Source organism: Geotrypetes seraphini, chromosome 3 (genome assembly GCF_902459505.1).
Source record: "Geotrypetes seraphini chromosome 3, aGeoSer1.1, whole genome shotgun sequence".
Classification (NCBI taxonomy): domain Eukaryota; kingdom Metazoa; phylum Chordata; class Amphibia; order Gymnophiona; family Dermophiidae; genus Geotrypetes; species Geotrypetes seraphini.
In genome coordinates, this window is record NC_047086.1 from 202,514,466 (window position 1) to 202,538,716 (window position 24,251).

At 44.8% G+C, this 24,251-nt stretch overlaps 1 protein-coding gene across 2 annotated transcripts in view; it reads left to right on the forward strand.

Moving 5' to 3' along the window:
* DIP2B (disco interacting protein 2 homolog B) overlaps positions 1 to 24,251 on the forward strand; it is a 443,690-nt gene that overhangs the window by 213,021 nt on the left and 206,418 nt on the right. For both annotated transcript variants that reach the window (XM_033936084.1, XM_033936083.1), the window contains exons 6-9: positions 8,934 to 9,074; positions 9,994 to 10,113; positions 11,274 to 11,471; positions 11,881 to 11,972. In XM_033936084.1, coding sequence (XP_033791975.1) covers positions 8,934 to 9,074; positions 9,994 to 10,113; positions 11,274 to 11,471; positions 11,881 to 11,972 — 551 coding nt within the window. The remainder of the gene's footprint in view (positions 1 to 8,933; positions 9,075 to 9,993; positions 10,114 to 11,273; positions 11,472 to 11,880; positions 11,973 to 24,251) is intronic.

The following is a 24,251-nucleotide window of genomic DNA, read 5'->3' on the forward strand; positions in this document are numbered from 1 at the left end:
ATTTTGCTCCTCAGTGACTGTGTCCTTAAAGAAGGACAATTCTTGCTCTAGCGTTTTTACAGTGCTTATTTTCTTCTTAATCTTCTTCCCCACCATGTGTCTCATCCTTTTGTAATTCCCTTTTCGGAAGTTCAGTGCCATGGCCGTCGTTCTGGATTGATGTTTTGCCCTTGTGTCTAGGTTGAAGTGGATCATATTGTAATCACTGCTTCCCAACGTCCCTTCTACTTCTGCACCTTGCGCCGGTCCTCGTAATCCATTTAGAATTAAGTCCAGAATTGCATTTCCTCTCATATTTTCCTTGAAAAGTTGTTCCAGGTAGCAATCGCCTACAGCATCCAGGAACTTGGTCTCCCTACTGCAGCTGGAGGTGCCTAGGTTCCAGTCTATCCCTGGATAATTGAAGTCGCCCATGATAACTGTGTTGCCTCCCTTGCAGTTGCGTTTAATCAGTCTGCATAACAGATAGCAAGCAGTGTGGAATCCATAAAGATAGAAATTCCATGTGTGAAGGGAAGGAATATATAGGTAGAGTTATACTACTGTCCCCTGGGACAGAATGAGCAGACATATGAAGAAATATTTTCAGAGTTTAAGAAAGCTGCAAATTGAGCAACAGTATAATTGTGATTTCAATTATTAAATCTCAAAACACATACTTATTTCTTAGAACCACTGAGATTGGGTTGTTCTGGAATCTCCAAGCACTATGGCTGCTTAAGCTTTCAGCTCTGGAGTTACCTTCTCAGACTTAAGCAATTTACCTCAGTTTTTGGGTTTCTTCTACTTTATATTTCAAGTCTCAGCTTTCTACTACTTGAGAAGGAAAAATAATTTTCATCCATTTTCTCTAATGCCAGCTTCTAAGCGCAATAAACAGGAGGCCCGAATTTCAAACAGAATGGCAGTTGAAGACAACAGTGAAATCACTCTGCAAATCTTGATGACAGAGATCCTATCAGTGAAGGAGATACTTCAAGAAAACCAATCCTCCTTAAACACTCTCTGTTAGGATGTCAGTGAAATTAAAATCCAGCTGGAAGACTTAAAATCTAGAACAGATATTATTGAAAACAAATGCTCAACAAACTCAGAAAATATCAGAACTCTGCAGAAAAAATTTAAAGAAATAAATAGACTCTGAAGAAAGAAGTTGAAGATCTAAACAACAGGGCAAGAAGAAATAATATCAGGATTCTGAGTATTAAGGAAGGTTTGGAAGGATTGAATCCAGTGGAGTTTCTAGTTAACTTACTGCCTAAAATTCTCTATCTTAAGTTTGAGCCCCCACTTGAAATAGAAGGAGCACATTGTACACCTTCCGCAAAATTGACTTCTCAAAAATTTCCCAGGCCAATAATTCTAAAACTTCTTAGATATCAGCAGGCAATTCAAATTCTACAAAAAGCAAAACTAAAACAACCTATCATCTGTGACGGCATGAAAATTATGTTATTTCCTGACCTTAGTAAGGCTACATTAGAATCATTTGAGTATAATTAGAAAATATGAGGAAATAATATCCATTAACCAGAATAATATTGCTAATTTTACTAAGAAATGGGCCCCCCTGGATGGTTTTTGTAAAAATTTGAAGGAGAATTTTCCCCAACTCCTTCCCATCTGAATTGGATATATGCAGCTTGTTTAATTTTTGTTTTATTATAGATTGTTATTTTATAATAGACATAATCCTCATTAAGTTGTATTAATGGGTGTATAATAATAATTATTATTGTATTTTATGTATTGGAAGTGTGTGTTATTGTTATTGTATTGTACATATTGTTATTAAGAAATTTTTTTTTTAAAAACCCAACTACTGAGAGGGCTCCTTAGCTTATCTCACAACCCAAAACTAAAACTAATCACGAAAAGCAAAAATTAATATAGTAAGAAAAAAAAAACTTCAGTTAGTTTTTTGTAGGTTAAAAAAAACTCTCCATTTAGAGTTCAAATTTCACACCTAAACCTCACTCAGCAATGTACGGGGCAGAAGAGAAACCCCACTGTCACAGAGAATAGCTCCATATCAAGCATATTCACAGTTCATATTTCATAATAGTATGGTGAAAAGAGAAACTTAGCTGCAATCCATGCTCCAAATCTTGCCGTGTCCTCAAAGCTTGCCAGCATCCACTCTGGAGCACAGGAACATTGCGGACTCTGTTTAAACCAACAGGGATTCTCCTGTTTCGCCATGGGCTGTAGCAGGGGTGTATCCTCACCAGTGCAATCTGCAACTGCTAAGAGCAGAAGCAGTGAACACGAAAAACAAAAAATGGTGCTGGTGATTACAAATACTGCCAGAGGTCTACATAACAGCAAGGCAAGCCATACCCTTTTCACAAACTAACCAATCCATTGTCAAGTTCACCTCCACTCAAAAGAAAGGCACCCATTCAATCCAGGCATTCAAGCCCTTAGGCCATGGGTGTCCACACTTTCATGGCTTGCGAGCTACTTTTAAAATGACCAAGTCAAAATGATCTACCAACAATAAAATTGAAAAAACCACAAAGCACACTATACGCAGAGAAAATGTTAATTATCATTTATATTTTTTTCAAATAGGTCGACAGATGACTTAAAAATATGCACTGTCACCTCAGTAACAACTATACAAAAATAGACAAATATACCCCCTTCACTAAACCGTGATAGCGTTTTTTAGCACAGGGAGCTGTGCTGAATGCCCCACGCTGCTCCTGACGCTCATAGGCTTCCTGAGCTAAAAACTGCTATCGCAGTTTAGTATAAGGGGGCCATAGTGCAGAATATAGACATCAGATATAAATTCAGACACATTTTGATCACTAAATTTAAAATAAAATCATTTTTCCTACTTTTGCTGTCTGGTGATTTCATGAGTCTCTGGTTGCACTTCCTTCTTCTGACTGTAAATCCAATATTTCTTTCTTTCTGCCTCCAGACCTCATTCCATTCCCCAACCAACATCTCTCCGTCCCTCCATTAGTCCAACTTTTTCTTCCTCTCTCCCTGCCCCCTCCCCTTTCTTTCTTTCTCTCTCTGCCCCCTTTCTTTCTTTCTTTTTCTTTTTATAAGTTTTACTGAATTTTCACAATGGCAAATACACCAAATAGCCAAATTCCCACCCCAAATCATAAATAGTCAAACTGGTTCGCTCCTCTCTCTCTCTCTTTCTTTCTCCCTACCCCCTTTCATTCTGTCTTGTCTATCTTTCTCTCTCCCTGTCCCCCGTCCCCAAGCCACCGCCGCTGATTTCTCACTGCCTCCCCAACGCCAGGTCAGGCGCGTACAAACGCCAGGCCGACACCCTTTCCCCCCCCCCCCCCCCCCCCGAGAGGAAGTTCCGGGCCAACCAGGCAGTGATTGGCTGGCCCAGAACTTCCTCTCTGACATCAGAATTGACATCTGGAGGGGGGGGGGGGGGGGAGAGAGGCTACGGGCCTGGTGTTCATTAGGATCAAGGGAGGGTTTTTTGAGAGTGGGCTTGATAATGGCTGATTTCCAGCTGAGGGGGACAGTTCCAGTAGTTAGAGAGGTGTTAATGATGGGGAGGATAGATTCTGCCATGGCATCTCCGGCAGCCAGCAGGAGGCTGGACGGGCAGGGGTCGAGGATGGTGTTGGAGGGTTTGAGTTCTCTCAGGGTTTCGAGGACCTCCGCATGAGTGGCTAGATGAAATTGGGAGAGAGAAGCGGAAGGGGGGTTATATGCTTATAACTTTCCGTAAATTAAACTACGGTATTTCCCCCTTCTCTCTCTCTGCTTAATTTCCCTGTATTCAATTCTCTCTAAAAACTATAAATCCAACCACTAAACCTGTTGTACTACTTATATGTCTAGTTACTCCGCACTGTGTATGTTCATTTGTAAACCGTTCTGAGCTATTGGGAGGACGGGATAAAAATCTAAATAAATAAATAAAATAAAATAAATAAATTGTATGTGCCTGGTCTGGCGTAGGAGAAGCAAGGAGAACAGAATACAAAAGCAATGCGATCTACTGGTCGATCGACCTTTTGGGCACCTCTGCCTTAGGCTGTATGGAATTCAACAGATAATCCATCGCTGTCCCTTTTTATTTGGGGAGCCGTCGCCAATCTCCTCTCCTGAAAGATTGTGGACAAAATTCCAAAGCCATACATCGGAGGGCTGGAAAATCATGGTGACAGTCCAAACAGTGGGACATTAGAGGTTCCTCCAACCTCTGTGTGTTTAAGCAAGATTGGTATTCCAGCAGATGAGTCTTCAACCTTCGGGAGGTTTGTCCAACATATATAAGCGAGCAAGGGCCTTGAACTATGTACAAACATGAGGTATGCAGATAAAATGAGGTATGACTCCTAAAAGAGATCGCTTTCTGGGAATTAAGATGTACAAATTCTTGAGTCTCCAACATGATGGGGCATATAATGCACCTGCCACATTTTACATGACCCCTCACAGGTATCTGTTGATTCCCTGAGACCTCTTCCTTCAAAACATTCAGGCACAGCAAATCACATAAGTTATTATTCCTCACATAGGCAAACAGGATCCTCATTTCAGCAGAGCATGGATGTATTTTTAACAGGGACTCATGAGCGAATCACCTGCTTGAATGTGTCTGGATGTGTGTATTTCAACAGAAAAGGGAGAACATCCTCTTGCTTTTATGTTCTCAATATATTAGAAGATCCTTCCTGAAATTGAAAAAACCCCCCACTTAGCTGCTTTTGAGATCAAAGGCCACGGGTATTTATTTATTTATTTATTCATTCATTCATTATTATAGCCCGTCCTCCCCACGAGCCCAAAACGGGTTACAAGGATACATACACAAAGTACATTACAGAGTCAATAACATGCTACAGGATCATAATACAAAGTTATAACTTACAACTTATAGAGAATGTGACTGAGTAAGAACGCATGCTTTGCAGAATCTAAAGAAAATAAATCATAGAGTCAGGAATGGTAGAAGAACTGGTTAGCAGGCACAGAACCCCGCTGTTCTAATTTCCTCTATAATCTCACAGCCTGATGATCATATTCTTTGTTGTTACTACGAATTTGGCAATAATACAGAAATTGGGCATACAGAATGCTGGCTTTCATAGGGAAAGGGTGCATACTCCTAAAATCCAATAAGGAGTTTTTCTATCTCCTTCAAATATACAGTTGTCAAAAATTGTTCTCCGCTTACTTTCACCAACACATCCAGAAAAGCGATGCTAATAAGAGTCATATTTCATTTCAAAGTGTAAAGCATGACTACAAGTATTGATATAGGCAGTAAAGCTCAAAAGATTGTCCAAAGAGCCCATCCAAAGATAAAAAATGTCATCATTAAAACAAGTCCAACAAATCATATCCTCAGCAAATTGAGACTGGTAAATCTAATCTTCTTCAAAAGCTGCCATGAACAAGTTAGCCATCGTCGGGCAGATGAAGCTCCCACAGTAACCCCTGAACACTGCTGGAATATGGCTTCAAGAAAAATTCTATTTTAAATTTGAGTGTACCTCAGACACATGTCTAGTTATATTGCTGTAATCTGCCTTGACCCTAAGAATGTGCTGTATTGGCAGCTCAGGAAGCTGCTGCAGATTGCTGAAGTAGAAAGCAGTATTTTTGGTACCAGGGGGGAGAGGTCTTCAGCTGGTGGGGCCTAGAATTCTCGCCAGTTCAGGAATTTTTCTTTTTAAGTTGAATAGGGAGGGAACAGACAGCAGCGGGGTGACGATTGTTGGAAAAGAACCCTAAATCTGCTGGGTTTGTTTTCATCTCCACAGTCCACAAAGAGTTTCTCAGAAAGGTTTGGAAACACTAGGGTATTACAAGGCACCATAACCTCCTTTTTCCTTCCCCAATGCACCAAAAACCCTTTTATCCACTGCCATCAATTTAACTGCTTGGCCCCAGATCCAGTTCTTTTCATGAAAAGGATATCACCCCCATACTGTAACTAAAAATTTGCTTAAAATTTAGATGAAACTTTATCTCATTAACAAAAAGCACAGTGGGCTTAAACATTTGTGAGGCATCCACTGCATGCTTCCATTTCCTAAATTCTTAACCCTGGGATGCTTCTAGATTAGGGGGTATGACTAGTCAAACACACACTTGCGCATTTTGAGCCAAACTCTTTTTACCAAAATTGTGGCCGCCTAGTGATCCAACAAAGCATCTGTCACTGTTCTGAGCAGTATGTTTGGATTCGGCCTAAAAAGTTGTCCTAGAAATATTGGCTTTCACCATGGTTGACCAACTGTTCTTTTCATAACCTGAATCCAAAGTTGACATCTTTTTAGTGTTTTCTGTAGGTACAAAAAAAAAAAAAGTGGCCTAAATAAAGGGGCCCCTAACTCTGGACCTAGTTGAGATCATGCCTCAAAACTTTGGATATCTTCATTAGAGGTCCCAACGTATCCCCTGAAAAAATTTAATCAATATCTGAGATGGTCATGTGGACCCTCCTTGAAATTGGACCAGTTGACATGGAATTATCTGGTAGCTATTTTCTGAAAGCAGCTTGAAGAGGCAGGAACAAGTGACCTTTACTCCTGCTCTCACTGAACCACCAGGAATACATGTAGGCCCTGGGAGGTAATTACTGGTGCAGGATGAGGGTTGTGGAAGGGAAGGAGGTGGGCTGCTTTGGAGGTAGGGAGAGGGATTTTTTAAAAAGCCATGTGGTTCATGGCTGATATTCTGCTGGGTAGAGTTATCAATGTCTGGATCTACCAGGGCATGTCCTCTTTTTAGAGGACTGTCTGGTTGTCTGGATGGTTTCTTGGACTGGAGGGAGTTTGTCTGTGGTTTGGACTGAGTCTTTCCAGTCAAGCCCTCACCCTGGACTCTGGTATGGCTCTCTGAATCTCCCCAGTACCTCCCCTGGTGCTGAAATTTCAAAACTTCCGGCAGTCGTCAGCGTTAGCAACATGATCCTGCTGCTGTTAGCATGCCCTGGAAGCCTTTATTCTGTAGAGGAGACTCAGAGAACCATACCTGATTCCAGGGTGGCACAGGTGGGGCTAGGGGGGAGAAAGAGGTTACACTGGGAGGGGGGCAGTTTAGGGATAAGACTAGCTGGATGCAGGGGCGGGGCATGGTGAGGTTAGGTGTCCCCTTTTTTATTTTACAGCTGTAGGGTTGCCATATTTGTTGTTTGCTTTTAATTGTCTTATCTAGCCTGGCCTCACATAGCAGAAGGGACCTACATAATATCTAGCAGCCAGCACAGCACCATGTAGAAACATAGAAAGATGACGGCAGATAAGGGCTACAGCCCATCAAGTCTGCCCATACCATTGACCCCCTTTTAAGTCTACTGGCCCCCTTAACTCTACTGACCTGCTCTATTAAGTCTATATCCTAGCGATCCTATTCATTGGTATGACCCTCGCAGTGATCCCACATGTAGTCCTAGATATTCAGTGCTGGAGCCTGCACATGGCCTGGCACCGAATATCCAAGATTAATTTAGCCAGCCACAGTTTGCATTTTGTCGCCAGCTGAATATCTACCCCATAGAGTTCTAAACCCTTTACCATATCCAAGTTTCTTCTGTTACATAAAAAAAATACTTACCCTCTACTCAACAGTAGACCCTCAGCTCTTAACTTCAGTTGTTTCTCCACTAATACTTAGCCAAAATACTGAGCTTTTGTCATTTTACAGAATTCTAAATAGTTATATTCAAATTACAGCTTGGTTGGCTTAGTCACAAATGTGAACCAAGACAAGTAAATGCACATTGAGGAGCACATTGAAGTGTAAACTGGTTAGGCAATTTAACAAGTCCTGTTGGCCCAACTGTAGAGTTTTGCTAAGGATATGTGTAACCTGCAAAGTAGCTTGCTTCTTTTTTTAAAAGTATTCTCAGTATTTACTCCTGGTGGAATTTTGTGCTACTGTGCAATGCAAAGTTTGTGCAGAATTCCCCAGGAACACAGAATTACCTGATGTTTGTGCAGATTTTTGTGTTGGGTCAGCACTCTCTTGTAGTCCAAATTGCTACTGGAAACATATTCGGGCAGCTTGCAAGGGTTCTGCAGACTTCCCTGTACCGTGGTCCCACCCTCGAAATGATGTCACTTCCTCTTTCTTCAATGGGACCACGGTAGAAGCCTGCAGAGCTTGGCCGCAGGTTGCCATTAACTGGAATTGGCATTGCAGAGGTAGTGGAGGAATGCTGGACTGGGACAATGGGGGTAGGGAGAGAGAGAGATGCTGGCTGTGGGTGACAGGGGTGTGAGAGATGCTGGCTGTGGGGTCAGCCTGTCATTTATTTATTTAATTTTCTATACCGTTCTCCCAAGGGAGCTCAGAACAGTTTACATGAATTTATTCAGGTACTCAAGCATTTTTCCCTGCCTGTCATGGTGGCTTCACAATCTATCTAATGTAATGGGGGAGATTAAGTGACTTACCCAGGGTCACAAGGAACAGCGTGGATTTGAACCCACAACCTCAGGGTGCTGAGGCTGTAGCTTTAACCACTGCACCACACTCTCCCACCAAACTGGTGAAAGACCATCTTGATACATATGTAAAACCCAGCAGCACATGCAGTACATAGACTGTATTAACTCAAGCAACAAATCCAGGAAAGGTCCTTGGCTTGGAGCCCATAAACTATGATTTCCTTTTAACCTGGGGCACTTGCTCCCTTATTTTAATTAGTAGGTGTTACCCTGCTGACCCAAGGAGCAAAGCAGCAGGGAATCAAATTCAAGTTTCCTCATGGCAGTGTGTAGTACTACCTCTGAGCTACCAGGCTAGAATTTCTCAATTGTTATTGAGTTAGGAGAAATTATCCACTTATGGTACATGTGTTTTCTTGTATGTGAAGATAAATCCTGATACAAAAATAAATACAGTATGTTAATGTCTTAGGCAACCTTAGATCACATTTCTGATTCAGCTTTTTTTGCCTCTCTTTTTCACACTCTTGGGTTCAGAGAATTATTCTGCTCCTCCTGATGTCACTGCAACTAGTTCCTCTTCTATGCATCCAGTTAATGTTGATCTGCCACCTTCAGGGCTTGTAAAGGGAATGCACAAACAATCCAGGAGGTCCAGCTTGATGGACACAGCTGATGGTAAGGAATATTTTTAAAAATATTTTACATTAGTGACCTTTCATTGTCCAATTTGAAAAAAAACAAACAAAACCCCTGAAGACTAGATGAAAAGGCAAAGGATAAACAACAATTTCAAAATAATAGGTGCAATTTACAACTATGTGAATTGCAGTTTCTTCTTGATTTTTGTTCCATTTGGTCACAAGTCCCTTTTGCTTATTAAAGTTTCCTAGATTGTTTATTGTTTATTCAGGTTTTTGATTGAACGCTTTTTTGAAACTACAAAGCGTTGAACAAAATTTAAAATTAACATTTAAACAAAAATTTTAACAAATAAAACATACATTTCTATAATGAAACATTTATTATTAATTAAACAATAAAAAACTACATGACTGACAACAAATACGTACTAGGAAAAAAGGACCGAAAAGCCCCTGGACATGAATAGGAAGAGGGGGAGAAATACAATCGATATAGAAAATGTGAGAAACATTTAAGGTAAACACAAAAGGGGATGTAAATGTAAGAAACAAGAATAAGTTAATTCCTAAAACACAGTTGTTCAATTAAAAGCATGGATTTATAATTAGGAAACAGCAGAAAGTGTTTGAGTCATTGACAGCAGAACAGGATGGGTCACAGGCCATGGCCCTACCAATGTTTTGTTCACACAGCATAAGCAACAAAGACATTTGGGGAATTAAAGTTGATTGAATTCCCTGTTCCCCCCCCTACCCACTGTCTCCCAACCAAAAAGGTTTTCTGCTGCCTATGGTTGGAGTAAAAGTAAATTGGGAAAAAAATACATTTTGGAAAAAGAGTTTCGTATCTTAGGGTGAGATATTAAGTGTGGCTTACCTTATACAATGCTGTGTACATTGATAGCTATATGTGAATGAGAAGTGCTGTGCTATGAAATTGTCCTCTCCCACAGGTGTTGCTGTTAGTAGCCGTGTCTCTACAAAGATCCAGCAACTGCTCAACACTTTGAAACGACCCAAGCGGCCCCCATTAAAGGAATTCTTTGTGGATGACTTTGAAGAGATAGTGGAAGGTGCGAACTATGATAAATTCAATATGCATCCAAAAAGATTACTTTGCATGAAATAATCTGCAGCCTAATTTTGTAGTCCTGCTCTAAAACCATCATGTTGCTGTCAACTACTGCTAAGGGATATTATATTCACATCTAACAATTATTTATTAGAAGAGATTTGATGATTCTTAAATGCTCTTCAGGAGACAATATCTAAATACTACTTTTTTTTTTTGTAGTTCAAAGTTTTTATTGAATTTTAGAAAAATTACATTGAAGAACAGTAGTGAGAAAGAGAACATATGTCATCATTAACATAGCAGATATAATCTAAAACAGTGTACATGATATTAACCATAAAATGAAAAATAGAAAAGGAGAAAAAGAAGAGAGAAAAGACAAGAAAAAAGGTCATGAAATTGACGTATGATTCTTCTGCACATGTTAATCAAGTGGCGTCCAAATTGAATGTTTAGGAGAAGAAGAAGGAAGAGATGAGGGAATTATGTTCCTTTCAATTGCAAATTGTTCTTACTTTTTGTAAAGACAAACAGAATTCCACCAAAATGTGTAATCTAAAAAGTTAGCTGATTTCCAGTTTTTGAAAATATAGAGAATGCCAATTGCAATCAAAGATTCATCAGCTTAGGTGAACATTCAGAATTAACGAAGCATTTATTATTTTTTTTAAGCTGGGCCACAAAACATACTGTGTACTGAATTTGATAAAACCTGATGGCTAAGCACAACATTGAATTTAAGTACATTTTGACCCCCAGACATTTGTCAGTGTTGAATTTGAAACCATGAGGATAAACCTTAGCATAAATCCTCTGCTCTACTCTGTAACACCTTTACAGAAGCCACATGTTTTGTAACACCATTGCAGAAGCTCATATAAACCACTCTGAATTGGCTCCCCCATTATTAGCATCATTAGCAGCGATTAGAAGCTTTCAATAAACAAATAATAATATCTGGCTTGGTAGTAACAATTTAAGTGACTGAAGATTGGAAGGGAGATTCCAAGGCTGAAGTCTTTAGTATTTCATACATGCCCATAGGGGTCAGACTTGGACAACTCATTTGATCTTCCTCTTGAACTCTCCTTAAGGAAGCTAGAGCCTGTCGTGTTACAGTTGAGTCACCATGACAATGATTAATTGGTGTTTGTTCAGTTCCTCGGCCAGATCCAAACCAGCCCAAGCCAGAGGGACGTCAAATGATAGCTATGAAAGGAGAGCCCCTTGGAGTAGTTTGCAATTGGCCGCCTGCCATTGAAGCTGCATTACAGCGTTGGGGGACAACTCAAGCAAAGTGTCCATGTTTGACTGCTCTAGATGTTACAGGAAAGCCTGTTTATACTCTCACATATGGTAAGCAACAACTTTCAGGTTTTGATAATATGGTTGGAAATAGTGTCATAGTCATATAGCCAGTAAGACACTGATTCACAAACCCTTTCCATACTCTCAAGAACAAGTTTAGAAACTGGTTGGTTGGTTTAATTCAGTTCATAGGATCCACACTGAAACTTTGCCATAAGTAGAAATTGAAGTAGAGGACTCTTATATGAGTGAGAACAGACCTGACTTATGAGCTGTACGTTGCCAACCACTTGTCTTATTCTTGGATCTCATTTCCTTAATCTTTGTAAAAGTTTTCTGTTTCTTATGTTTTTCTATTTACTTGTGATGAAAGCTTCTCACTAGTTAGGATCAGCAAGCCCATATTATCCAAAGCAGTGCTTAAGAATCTAATTTGAGATTTTCCTCCTCCTTTCAGGGAAGTTGTGGACCAGAAGTCTCAGGTTGGCTTACACGCTGCTAAACAAATTGGGAACCAAAAACGAATCAGTGTTAAAACCAGGAGATAGGGTAATGATTTTTTTTAGAATGCAAGAATGTATTTTTGTTGTTCTATAGGAGAATTAAAATTAGTTCTCATTGGTAGCAAAAGTCAGAGAAAGTGTGTGTTAGTGAATTGGAGATCCTAGTTGGCATCTGGAACTTTGGCAACATGGCTTTTCTTTGAGGAATGGCAGGGGCTGGGATCATAGACATGGCAAGGTAGATTCAGGTAAAGTTCCCTTCATATCACAGGTTTGTTAACTAGCTCTTCATTTTCAGCATGTGTTTTCCCCTGGTGGTTAAGAAAAATTTTTAAAAATGGGATATCTGTGTAAGAGCTCATCATTTTCTGAATATTTCTCAGGGTTTATCAAATAAACAGACATGTGACGTGCCAGTTGGCCTCTTCTACTGGGTTGGCAGAGGCTGGGAAATGAGGTCTAGGGATTTTACTACAAAGTGACTTGGTACTGTCAGGTGAGGGAAGTTTACACTAGTCACAAATGTTAGGGGACCAAGGCAAAACTTTATTTTGAATGTTATAAGATTATGGTAGAAACAAAAAGCTTTGTAAAATATGATGATTTTTGGTGGAAATTATGCTAAAATAATGGTCTTATTCATGCTTTACTCATATTTTCTCAGAGGACAAACAGGAGTTAGATTCTCACACATGAGATGATGTTGCCAGTGTTCATATCTTTAAGAAGCCTTTGGTAGGCCCAAACTGTCGTGCACAGTGCCTTCCACCAGCCTAAGTTGATCCTCAATGAACTTTTTATCCGCAGAGCTGATGAGACCAGTCTCTTCTTATGATATGCAGTAACTTTATTTTTGACTATTTTTGTGCTTTCCCACAAATCCTCTCCCTCTCCTTTCCCATCTCTCTCTTTTTTTTTTTTTTTTAACTTTTACACACTTTCTTTTCCTTTTTTTATGGTCTATGGCCATTTTGGGCCTGGACTCTTAGTAGAGTTCTCTTACTCTCATTTAGCCTTTACTATCGAGTCATTTGTTTTTGCTTTGGCTATATTTTCCACGATATCCCAGAAGTCTGCCAACAGTCTTGCTGCAGTAGGATTGTATCTATGGCTGACCCATGTGACATGTCCCGAAAGTATTTAGGACAATATCGACTGTCTGTGTTCTCTTTGTGCTTAGATGCAGAAACCTAGGGTGTTGCATGAGAGATTTCTTTGGCACCCAGAAGTTTGATTTATTGACTCTGGTATTGAGAGTATAGGTCTCCATGGCTTCTGAAGCTGCACCAGATTCTGGTGACACATCAACATTAAGGAAGTCTCTGCCTGCCTTGTCATGAAGCACTGGTAACAGGCTCACAGGCTGAGCATCCTTGGACTTAAGGGACTTGAACAAATATCTGGGTCCAAGGACATGTTCAGGACCCTCCCCTTGATTTCAGAAAAATGATTTGCTGTGCTCCCTGGACTTAAATGGTGCATATAACTTCCTTCTAGTGCAGTAGGTGTGTCATTCTGGACAAGTGGGTTATTTCCCTGTAGCCACGAGCCTTGTAGAAGGAATCCACTCCAGATTGTTTCTGAATCCCTCCTACTTTACAGAGGGGTCTGTTGCCCCTTACAAGTGAGCCTGAAGGAGTGTTTCTGTTTGGCTCTGTTTATTTCTTTATTTTATTTGTTTTTTAAATTTTTTTTCCCTCCGTTTTCAGTGCTAAGATCTCCCCTGTTTGAGGGTTCAGCTCTTACTGTGTGGAGAAGAAGCAGACTGAGGTCTGCAGCTGACAGGCCTATCCCTTGTGGTACTTGATAGCCAGCCTTCAGAAGCCTTTTTGGAGCTCGAGTCTGTTTCCTAATAGCTTGCTCACCTACTGCTTGCAGGGGTTAGAGCGCAGGCTGTTAGGCATCCTTAGGAGGCTCAGTAGTGTCTCACAGGTTGCCGGCTGTGTTTCGCATCCCCCCTTGGATTTGACACATGTGCAGGGGTGTAGGCTTATTCAGGCATCGGTCTGACTGGCAGCCCAAAGATTCAGTTCTGGACAGACATTCTCTTTGAAATTCCTGAGCATTTTTCTGGACTCCCAACTTTCCCTTGCTCCCCAGATTTCCTCTTGTTCAGTCTCTTTGCATTGTATCTGCATGCTTCACCTGTATCTTGACCAAGATTCCTGTGCTACTCTCCTTTACAGCCTTTATCAGTTGGACTATGGTAACATTGTTTTTGTTAGTCGTCTTCAACTATTACTCCAGTCTATTCATAATGAGATATTCAGGTATATATCTACCATTTTTCTTTATACCAATTATCAGAGGATCTACTTTCCTTTGTTAGGTCAACCTTGACGTGGAATTATCTTCTATTGAAGCTTAAGATGGAATGTTCATATCTCCGCTTCAAAGCCCTACCGAAGACCTCCCCTTTTACAACAAGCCCTTTGTTGAGGGATATTGGCAATTGGATGGTTTGCTTACAGACTAGTTTTGCCCTTCTGCCTCTTTCTTTCTTATTTTTCTGTCCTGTCAATTCATTGTAGTTCTTTTCCATTTCTTCTTTCCATGCTTGATTTTTTTTTTTTTTTTTTTAACATTGTAAGCTGCTTTGATTAAGTTCTGAAAGGTGATATATCAAGTTTGGAATAAAGATACCCACATTTTTTGAGTCCTGCCATTTGGCCTTGCATCCACTCTGAGTGATTACAAAATACCTCATTGTAGTTGCAGTGTTAGTACACAGACTGGGAATTCATGTGTTTTCCTACTTGGATGATCAACTGGTCAAGAGCACCTCAGAGGAGAGTGCTCAGAAGTCAAAGCAGAGATGTTGGAGCTGCTGAGGTTTTTCATCAGCTACCGTAAGTCATATCTGTACCTGGTTCAGTAATTAGAGTACATTGGAGCCCTGGTAGACACAATTCAAGTTTGGGCTTACTTGCCTCCAGCATGGGTGGATGCCCTTGTGGCCAATGCCACTTAGGTTTAGAGCAGCCTTCACGGTTATGGTTCAGCAGATGTTGAGACTAATAGGCTACATGGCCTGCACATTGCATGTCATTTCCACAGCATGCCTGTATTTCGGGAGTGCCTATTGGATCCTTGCTTCTCAGTGGTGCCAAACCACCAGGACTCTTGTGGATGTCATCTCGGTCACCCCAAAATTAGTCCACTTGTTCCTCTGGTGAATGGTTCAGTCTAATTTGATCTTGGGACCACCGTTGAAAATTCCTCTGCTCCAGGAGGTTCTGATTAAACGCATCCACTCTAGGGTGGGGAGTGGGGGCTTAAACAGATGAGCTTTATGCCCAGGGAACCTAGTCTGTTCAAGAGAATGAGCTCCTAGAGCTCCAGACTATCTGAAATTCTCTAAAGGCTTTCAGAGATCAGCTACTGAACTAAATTTTACTAATCCAAACAGACAATCAGGTTGCCATGTACTATGTCAAAAAGCAAGGGGGTATGGGATCCTACACCTTGTGTCAGGAAACAGTCAAGATGTGGCATTTGGCCACTAAATATGGTATGGTGCTTCAAGCTATATAACCTGGTGGGAAAAGACGACAGGCTGTTGTAACCGCACAAATGGTCTTTCAGCATGGGCGTTATTTTCAAGATCTTATAAGTGTAGGGCACTCCCTCAGTGGATATTTTGCCATTCATCTCAACAAAGTCCCTCAGTACTGCTCCAGACTTGGGTCACACAACAGGCCTGCCTTCCTCCTGGATTGGCAGAAGGGTCTTCTGTACGCTTATCCTTCTTATCCCTCTGATAGGGAAGACTTTGCTGAAACTCAAATAAGATTGAGGAACTATGATCCTGACTATGCCATATGGCTGAGGCAGATATTGTTCCCTTTTCTTCTGGAACTGTCCTCCAAGGACCCATGAAAATTGGACTGCTTTCCAGTCCTTATCACGCAGAACAAGGGACCTCTTCTGCATTCCAACCTTCAGTCCCTGACCCTTGTGGCCTGGATATTGAGAGCATAGAATTTGAATCCCTGTAGTTGCCTGAGGTGTCTCCTGAGTCCTGGTAGCTTTCAAGAAAGATTCTACTAAGATGTGTTATACTTTAAAATGGAAGAGATTGTCTTCTGATGTGAGGGCATAGCTCCAAATCCTGTTACTTGCTGTACCCAAAACCTGCTTAAATACTTCCTGAACCTGGTTTAAAACCCAACTCTTTAAGGGTTTGCCCCAGCGCAGTTAGTGCTTATCACTGTATAGGAGGTAAGCCCATCTCCATACATCCTCTAGTTGTTCAAGAGAGGTTATCAAACCTTTTACTGTGTCAGGGATCTCAATGTCATACTTACCCAGCCAATGAAAACTTTTTCAGTCGAAAGATTCCTGTCATCTGAAAGTTCTTGTTTCTAATGGTGGTTACTTTAACTCTGGCTCTAGTAGTGGATCCACCATATATAAGGTTTCATCATGAGTAGTTCTCTGCATGCACCTTAAGTTCCTTCCTAAGGTGAGTTTAAGTTGGAAGTCAGTCATCCAACCAACATGGCTATCCCGGTGAAAGTGCACTGCACACTTTGGATTGTAAATGGGCCTTGTCCTTCTATCTAGAGCAGACAAGAGCTCATAGAGCCCAACTAGCTTGTTCTTTATTTTGAACCAAACAGGATTGGGGCAGCCACTGGCAAACACACTTTATCTAATTGGCTAGTAGAATGCCTCTCTTTCACATATACCCAGGCTGGGCTGACTCTGGAGGGTCATGTCATAGCTCACTATATCAGAGTTATGGCTGTGTAGGTAGCTCACTTGAGTGTTGGCCTCCATCAAGGAGATTTTCAGTGCTATGAATTGATGCAACAGCTGATTGGTCAGACAGTCCTGCAGAATTTGTTTGAAGTCTAGAATCCAACTCCATCCTCCAAGGCCCATTCTTTATCCCAGGACAAGCAGGCATGATATTCTCACATGTGGGTGACGTCATCTACGGAGCCCCGGCGCGGACAGCTTTTCAAGCAAACTTGATTGAAGTTTCAAGTTTGCACACTGCACCACGCATGTGCATGCCTTCTCGCCCACTAGAGGGCGCATCCCACCTCGTGGTCCTCAGTTCAATTTTTTCCGCGGAGCAAGAAAGCCCTGTGGATCTGAGCTCCAGTGTTTTGCCTTCTAGCTGCCGCGTTTTAGTTTGTTTTCTCCATCGAATTAGTTCGCGGTGCTGTTTTTCTTTTCGGTTCTTTTTCAAAAAAAAAAAAAAAAAAGTATTTCGTTTTTCGTTGGGCTCCAGGGGCTCCCGGAAGCCGTGGCCGCGGGACGTCGGTACGTTCCCGGCCTTCTTCTTTTTCTTCGTGGATGTCCCGTCCTGTTACGGGATTCAAAAAGTGCAGCCGGTGTGAGAGGTTGCTTTCCATCACTGACCCTCACCGGTGGTGCATTGTCTGTCTTGGGCCCGAACATCCGACAGAGTCGTGTGATCGCTGTGCTACCTTCCAAAACAGGGCCCTCCCTCGCCGTAAGGCCAGAATGGCGGAATTGTTCGCCGTCGACGCGCCTAAGGCCTCGACGTCGGCCTCGGCTTCGGCCCCGGCCTTGACCTCGGCCTCGGCGTCCTCGGGGGCCTCGGCCTCGCCTCGGCCCTCCTCCTCGAAGGCGTCGTCAGTGAAGCCAGCTTCGGGTAAGTCCTCTGTTCCATCCCCTTCAGCAAAGAAGCCATCCTCGAGTCAGGCCAAGGCGGGTGGGTCGACCCCGGCCCCGCATCGGACCTCGACTCCGCACACCCCGAGGGAATACTCGAGACCGAGGTCGCCCTCCAGGGAGTGTGCCCCGGACCCGGAACTCCCCACCTTCGTGGGGATTCCGGCCTTCCAGGATCTCCTCCGAGCTCTGATCTCATCGGAGCTGTCGGGAGCCCTGGAAGTGTTGCAGCGTGCTGCGGTTCCGGCGGCCTCGACCTCGGCCGGGGCGCCTTCGGTCTCGGAGGCCCCGGCCTCGGCTCCCTCGGGAGCCCCGGCCTCGGCGACCTCGGTCTCGGGTACGGTGGCCCCGTTCACCTCGGTCTCGGCCCCGCCCCGGACCTCGACCTCGGGGGAACCCCCTGAGCGGAGTGTAAGGCCCAAAGAAAAGTTGCGCAGAGTGCGCCGTCTTTCCTCCTCTTCCTCCGGGTCTTCCAGACACGCCTCGCCCTCGACGCGACCTCGGACGGGGCGTCGATCGAGGAAGTCTAAGCGGCCCCGAGGCTCGCCTCGGCGCGACCGTTCCTCGTCGTTCGGGGGCGAGGCGCTGCAGGTGTCGGAGTTGCGCCTCGACAACCCGAGGCTCCTCCGCTCACCTCATGGGAAGTCTTCCCGGGCCGCCTCGCCGAGGAAACGGGAGAGTGTCCCACGAACCCCTGGGTCCTCACCCAAGGGTTCTGCGAGGAGGATAACTTCCCCTTCCCCCTCGAGGGCCCTCGAGAGGGGATCCTGGGATTCGGGATCGGTTAGGGATCCTCATTATTCCCATGAGGCCTCCCCCCTCTCCTCGGTGGGGCGGTCGAGAACCCCGTCTCCCCAGGCTAGGCCGTCCTCATTTTCATCCTTCGTTCAGGACATGGCCCAAGCCCTGGGGATTGACCTGATGGTAGGCTCTCGGTATTCCAAAGAATTTTTGGAGGAACAGGACCTCCCCACTCTTCCTAGGGAGGTGCCTAGACTCCCTCTCAACAGTGTCCTTCTGCAAACCTGGCTGAATAACTTGTCAAACCCTCTTACAGTCACGTCTGTGCCTTCAAAAATGGAATCGAAGTATAGGACGATTCCCCCTAAAGGGTTCGATAAGGCGCAGCTCTCACACCAGTCTCTTCTGGTGGAGTCTGCTCTTAAAAAATCACAGCCCTCACGGGTTTCTGCGGCGGTTCCACCAGGCAGGGAGGGGCGGACCCTGGACAAGTTTGGCCGTCGCCTCTATTCAAATTCCCTGATGGCCACCAGGGTTCTAAATTACGCCTTCACCTTTTCCTCCTATTTGCGTGGTATGGTGAAGGACCTTCCTCAATATCGAAACTCGTTACCGGACTCCCAAAGAGCAGGATTCGATAAGTTTATGTCCAACCTGTCTCAATTGCGGTTGTACCTATTCCATGCAGTGTACGACGCCTTTGAGCTGGTTTCGAGGGTGTCGGCCCTCGCGGTGGCCATGCGCCGCTTGGCCTGGCTTCGCACCCTCGACATGGACCCAAACCTGCAGGAACGCCTGGCAGACTTGCCTTGTGTGGGGTCCGAGTTATTCGACGAGTCATTGGATGCGGCGACCAAGCGCTTGTCGGAACAGGAGCGCTCTCTAGCATCCCTGGTCCGCCCCAAACCTAGGCCTCCGCCGCAGAAACCCTTTCGGCCTCCGCCGCGCCGATACCCTCAGAAGTCGACCCCGACTTTCTCGAGACCGCCTCCGAGACGTCCGTCTCAGCGAGGCAGAGGGGGACAAACCCAAGCCCCGGCGCAGGGCCCTTCTAAGCCTGCGCCTTCCTTTTGACGGGCTGAGCGGACGGGGCGGGTTCCCCTCCGCACTTTCACAGGAACCCCTTCCTATCGGGGGCCGTCTTCGGTCCTTCCGGGAGGCATGGACCGGGATTACCTCAGACGCTTGGGTGCTCCGGATCGTCTCCGAGGGCTACTCGCTCAACTTTGTGTCCTCGCCGCCGGACAGTCCCCCAAGTTTAGTCCCCTGCAACCGTTCGCAGCTACCGACCCTTATAACCGAAGCCAAAGCCCTCTTGAAGCTTCGGGCGGTCGAGCCGGTCCCCAAGGACCAGTGGGGTACGGGGTTTTACTCCCGCTACTTTTTGGTCCCAAAAAAGACCGGGGACCTGCGCCCCATACTGGACCTCAGGAAGCTCAACAATTTCCTGGCCCGGGAGAAGTTTCGAATGCTATCTCTCCCGGTTTTGTATCCCCTCTTGGAGGAAGGGGACTGGATGTGCTCCCTCGACCTGAAGGAAGCATACACCCATGTTCCGGTGCACCCCGCCTGTCGAAGATTCTTACGATTCCAGGTGGGGGACCTCCACCTCCAGTACAGGGTACTGCCCTTCGGCCTGGCCGCGTCCCCACGAGTATTCACGAAGTGCATGGTGGTGGTTGCAGCAGCCCTCAGGTCACGTGGACTCCATGTGTTCCCTTACCTGGACGATTGGCTCATCAAAGCCCCGACCAGGGAGGGGGTTATCTCAGCGACCCGACAGTCTATTGCCTTCCTGCAAACTCTCGGGTTCGAGATAAACTTTCCAAAGTCTCAGTTGAGGCCGTCGCAGTCTCTTCAATTCATAGGTGCGGTGCTGGACACGGTGCGCCTACGCTCCTACCTGCCGACCCAGCGGTTGGAAGCCTTGGTATGGATGAGCCGCCAGGTCTCTCAACTATCGAGGGTGTCGGCCAAGCGCATGATGATGCTGCTGGGCCATATGGCCTCGACGGTACATGTCACGCCGTTTGCGAGGCTACATCTGAGGATCCCTCAGTGGACCCTCGCGTCCCAGTGGCGTCAGGAGTGCGACCCGGTGTCTCGCCTCATTTCGGTGACTCCGCCCTTGCGGAAATCGCTGCGTTGGTGGACAGACTCTTCAAATCTGTCCATGGGGCTATTGTTCCGCACTCCGCCTTTTCGCAAGGCCCTGACCACGGACTCCTCGGAGTACGCGTGGGGAGCCCATCTCGACGGTCTTCGCACGCAGGGCCTGTGGTCGGCAGAAGACCGTCAGTGTCATATCAACGTGCTAGAGCTGCGGGCCATCTTCCTAGCACTTCGAGCCTTCGTTCACATATTGCAGGACCAGGTGGTCCTCGTCCGCACGGACAATCAGGTGGCGATGTATTATGTGAACAAGCAGGGAGGAACGGGGTCATGGCCCCTCTGCTCCGAAGCTCTTCGCCTCTGGGAGTGGGCGGCCTCCCGGAACATCTTCCTCCGGGCGGTCTACATCCAAGGAGAACGGAATTGCCTGGCGGACAAACTCAGTCGACTTCTGCAACCGCACGAGTGGACTCTACACTCAGCAGTTCTACGCGAGGTTTTCGCTCGCTGGGGAACGCCACAGGTGGATCTGTTTGCCTCTCCGGAGACACACAAACTACCACTATATTGTTCTCGGATGTACTCGCAGGACCGCCTGGAAGCGGATGCCTTCCTACTCGACTGGGAAGGGAGGTTCCTGTACGCATTCCCTCCGTTCCCTCTGATCATGCGAACGTTGGTACACCTAAAATCGTCCACGGCCACGATGATTCTCATAGCACCTCGGTGGCCGCGTCAGCACTGGTTCTCCCTGCTGCTCCAGCTCAGTGCCAGGGAGCCTCTTCCCCTGCCTGTCTCTCCTTCTCTGCTGTCTCAGAGTCAAGGATCCATGTTACATCCCAATCTGCAGTCATTGCACCTGACAGCCTGGTTTCTTGTTCCCTGACTCCTCCGGACCTGTCTCAATCGGTGAAGGAGGTGTTGGAAGCCTCCCGCAAGATCTCGACGAGGCTTTGCTATGCGCAGAAATGGACCAGGTTTTCCACCTGGTGCTCGTCTTTTCACCTGGATCCGGTATCAGCTCCGGTATCCTCGGTTTTAGAATATTTGTTTCATTTGTCGCGCTCCGGCTTGAAAACCACTTCGGTGCGGGTTCATCTCAGTGCGATCTCGGCTTTCCACCAACCTCTGGAGGGACGCCCTCTGTCACTCCATCCCTTGGTGACACGCTTCATGAAAGGGTTACTCAGGGTTTGCCCCCCTCTTAAGCCTCCGTCTGTCGTGTGGAATCTGAATGTAGTTCTGGCTCAACTGATGAAACCCCCTTTTGAGCCACTCAACAAGTCCCTCTTGAAATTTCTGACTTGGAAGGCGGTGTTTCTGATTGCCCTCACCTCCGCCAGGCGGATTGGGGAGTTGCAAGCCTTGGTTGCGGACCCTCCTTTCACGGTCTTTCATCACGACAAGGTGGTTCTCCGCACCCATCCTAAGTTTTTACCTAAAGTTGTTTCTGACTTCCACCTCAATCAGTCCATTGTCCTTCCTGTGTTCTTCCCGAAGCCCCACTCCCATCCTGGCGAGACGGCGCTTCACACGCTTGACTGTAAGAGGGCGTTGGCATATTATCTTCAACGCACCAGGTCTCATCGGAAGGTCCCTCAATTGTTTTTGTCCTTCGATCCCAATCGATTAGGGCATCCAGTTTCCAAGCGCACTCTGTCTAACTGGTTGGCCGCTTGCATTTCCTTTTGCTACGCTCAGGCTGGCCTTCCTCCCCCGGGTCGGGTCACAGGTCACAAGGTCCGGGCAATGGCAGCTTCGATAGCTTTTCTCCGATCCACTCCGATGGAGGACATATGTAAGGCTGCCACTTGGTCTTCGGTTCATACATTCACATCTCATTACTGCCTGGACACTCTATCCAGGAGTGACGGCCGGTTTGGCCAGTCAGTATTGCAAAATCTGTTTTCCTAAATTGCCATCCTCCCACCTGCCCTTTTTGGTTAGCTTGGAGGTCACCCACATGTGAGAATATCATGCCTGCTTGTCCTGGGATAAAGCACAGTTACTTACCGTAACAGGTGTTATCCAGGGACAGCAGGCATATATTCTCACAACCCGCCCGCCTCCCCGGGGATGGCTTCCTTGCTAGTTATGGAACTGAGGACCACGAGGTGGGATGCGCCCTCTAGTGGGCGAGAAGGCATGCACATGCGTGGTGCAGTGTGCAAACTTGAAACTTCAATCAAGTTTGCTTGAAAAGCTGTCCGCGCCGGGGCTCCGTAGATGACGTCACCCACATGTGAGAATATATGCCTGCTGTCCCTGGATAACACCTGTTACGGTAAGTAACTGTGCTTTTCTGTCCCTGGCTGAATCTTTACAACAGATATGCGTTTGTTTGTGCTATTAATTCCTGTTGGCCTTTCTATTGCAAGCCCTGTTGACCATTGCTGGTTGTTTTCAGTGAGCTGGATAGCTTGGGATTCCCATGTGTGAGAATCTTAAGTCCTTCTTGTTCTCAGAAAAAAAACAAAGTTACATATAGCAAGTGCTCTCTGAGAACAGCAGGACTAATATTCTCACATACCCTCCTACCTCTCCTAGGAGTTGCATTTTTTGTAGGTTTTTTGATCAGCCTGAGGGTCCCATATGACCGAGCAGGTGGGAGGGCACTTGCATATGCGGAATGTGAACCTACCAAAGGCTTCTTAAAGCATTGGGTGTGGTGTCTGCACTGGAGCTCTGTCGGGGTCATCATCCCATCAGTGAGAATACTAGTCCTGCTGTCTTCGAATACCTGCTAGAAGTGAGTAACTTTGCTTTACTTGTCAGAGGTTATAATTCATATGTTTCAAATAGCTGACAAAGAAACAAAGCCCTATGTGGCAAAACAGCAAAAATAAAAGGAGTGAGGATGACCAATAAATGGAAGTCAACCAGGTGTGTAAAGTCATCCTTTATTCAGCTGAAACCATATCAATTCCAAATCCTTAAAAAGCTAAGGACTGAACATGGGCAGTGTTTCAGCACTGTTGCCTGCATCAGAAGTCCATACAATCTGGAGACAATCAGAGGGAAGTCAGAATAACTTACCATCATATAACATATAATTATTTTTAAAAATCATCCACAAGTCACACCACAAAGATGCACCTAGGAAAAGGCAGCATTTTCAACACTGCAGAGAGCACTTGAACATCAGTACCAGCTACTGTAAAACTAAACAAGCCAAATTAGTACAGATCAACCCTGCACAGTCAATGCTAACAGAAGACCATGTCTTTTTCATACATGCAGAACACAGATACACACCCAGTATGGACTAAGATATCATAAATTAAGATTAGAAATATATAGACCAAAGTTAAACTGAACCACCAAGAAACCAGACTCTGTAGTACCACAAAAACAATGATGCATTTCCCCTAATACTGTGCAAAATATAAATATAGCAGATATAAATCTGAAAAAATGACAAATAACCTTTACCGTTTTACAAACTGACCAATAGACATAAAAGATGGAAAATAAGAAGATAACATTTTACTGGACAAATATATTTTTCAATTAGCTTTCAGAGGCCAAAACTTCCTTCCTCAGAACAGTATAGTATACTGCTGTTATAGTATCCTGTTCTGACCTGAAGAAGATTTTTGTTTGTAAAAACTGCATTCAAATTAGTCTAATAAAAAGATTACTTTATTTCCATTTTCAGCTTATAAATGCTTATCAATATAGCTACAATACTACTTTATTCTAAAGCAGCAACAACACCAAAAAAACTTTCTATATTTTGTCACATCTGATTTCTGCCTTCCTCATATTCTCTTCACTCTTTCCATCCAATGTCTGCCCTCTTTCTCTGCCCCTTCCATCCAGA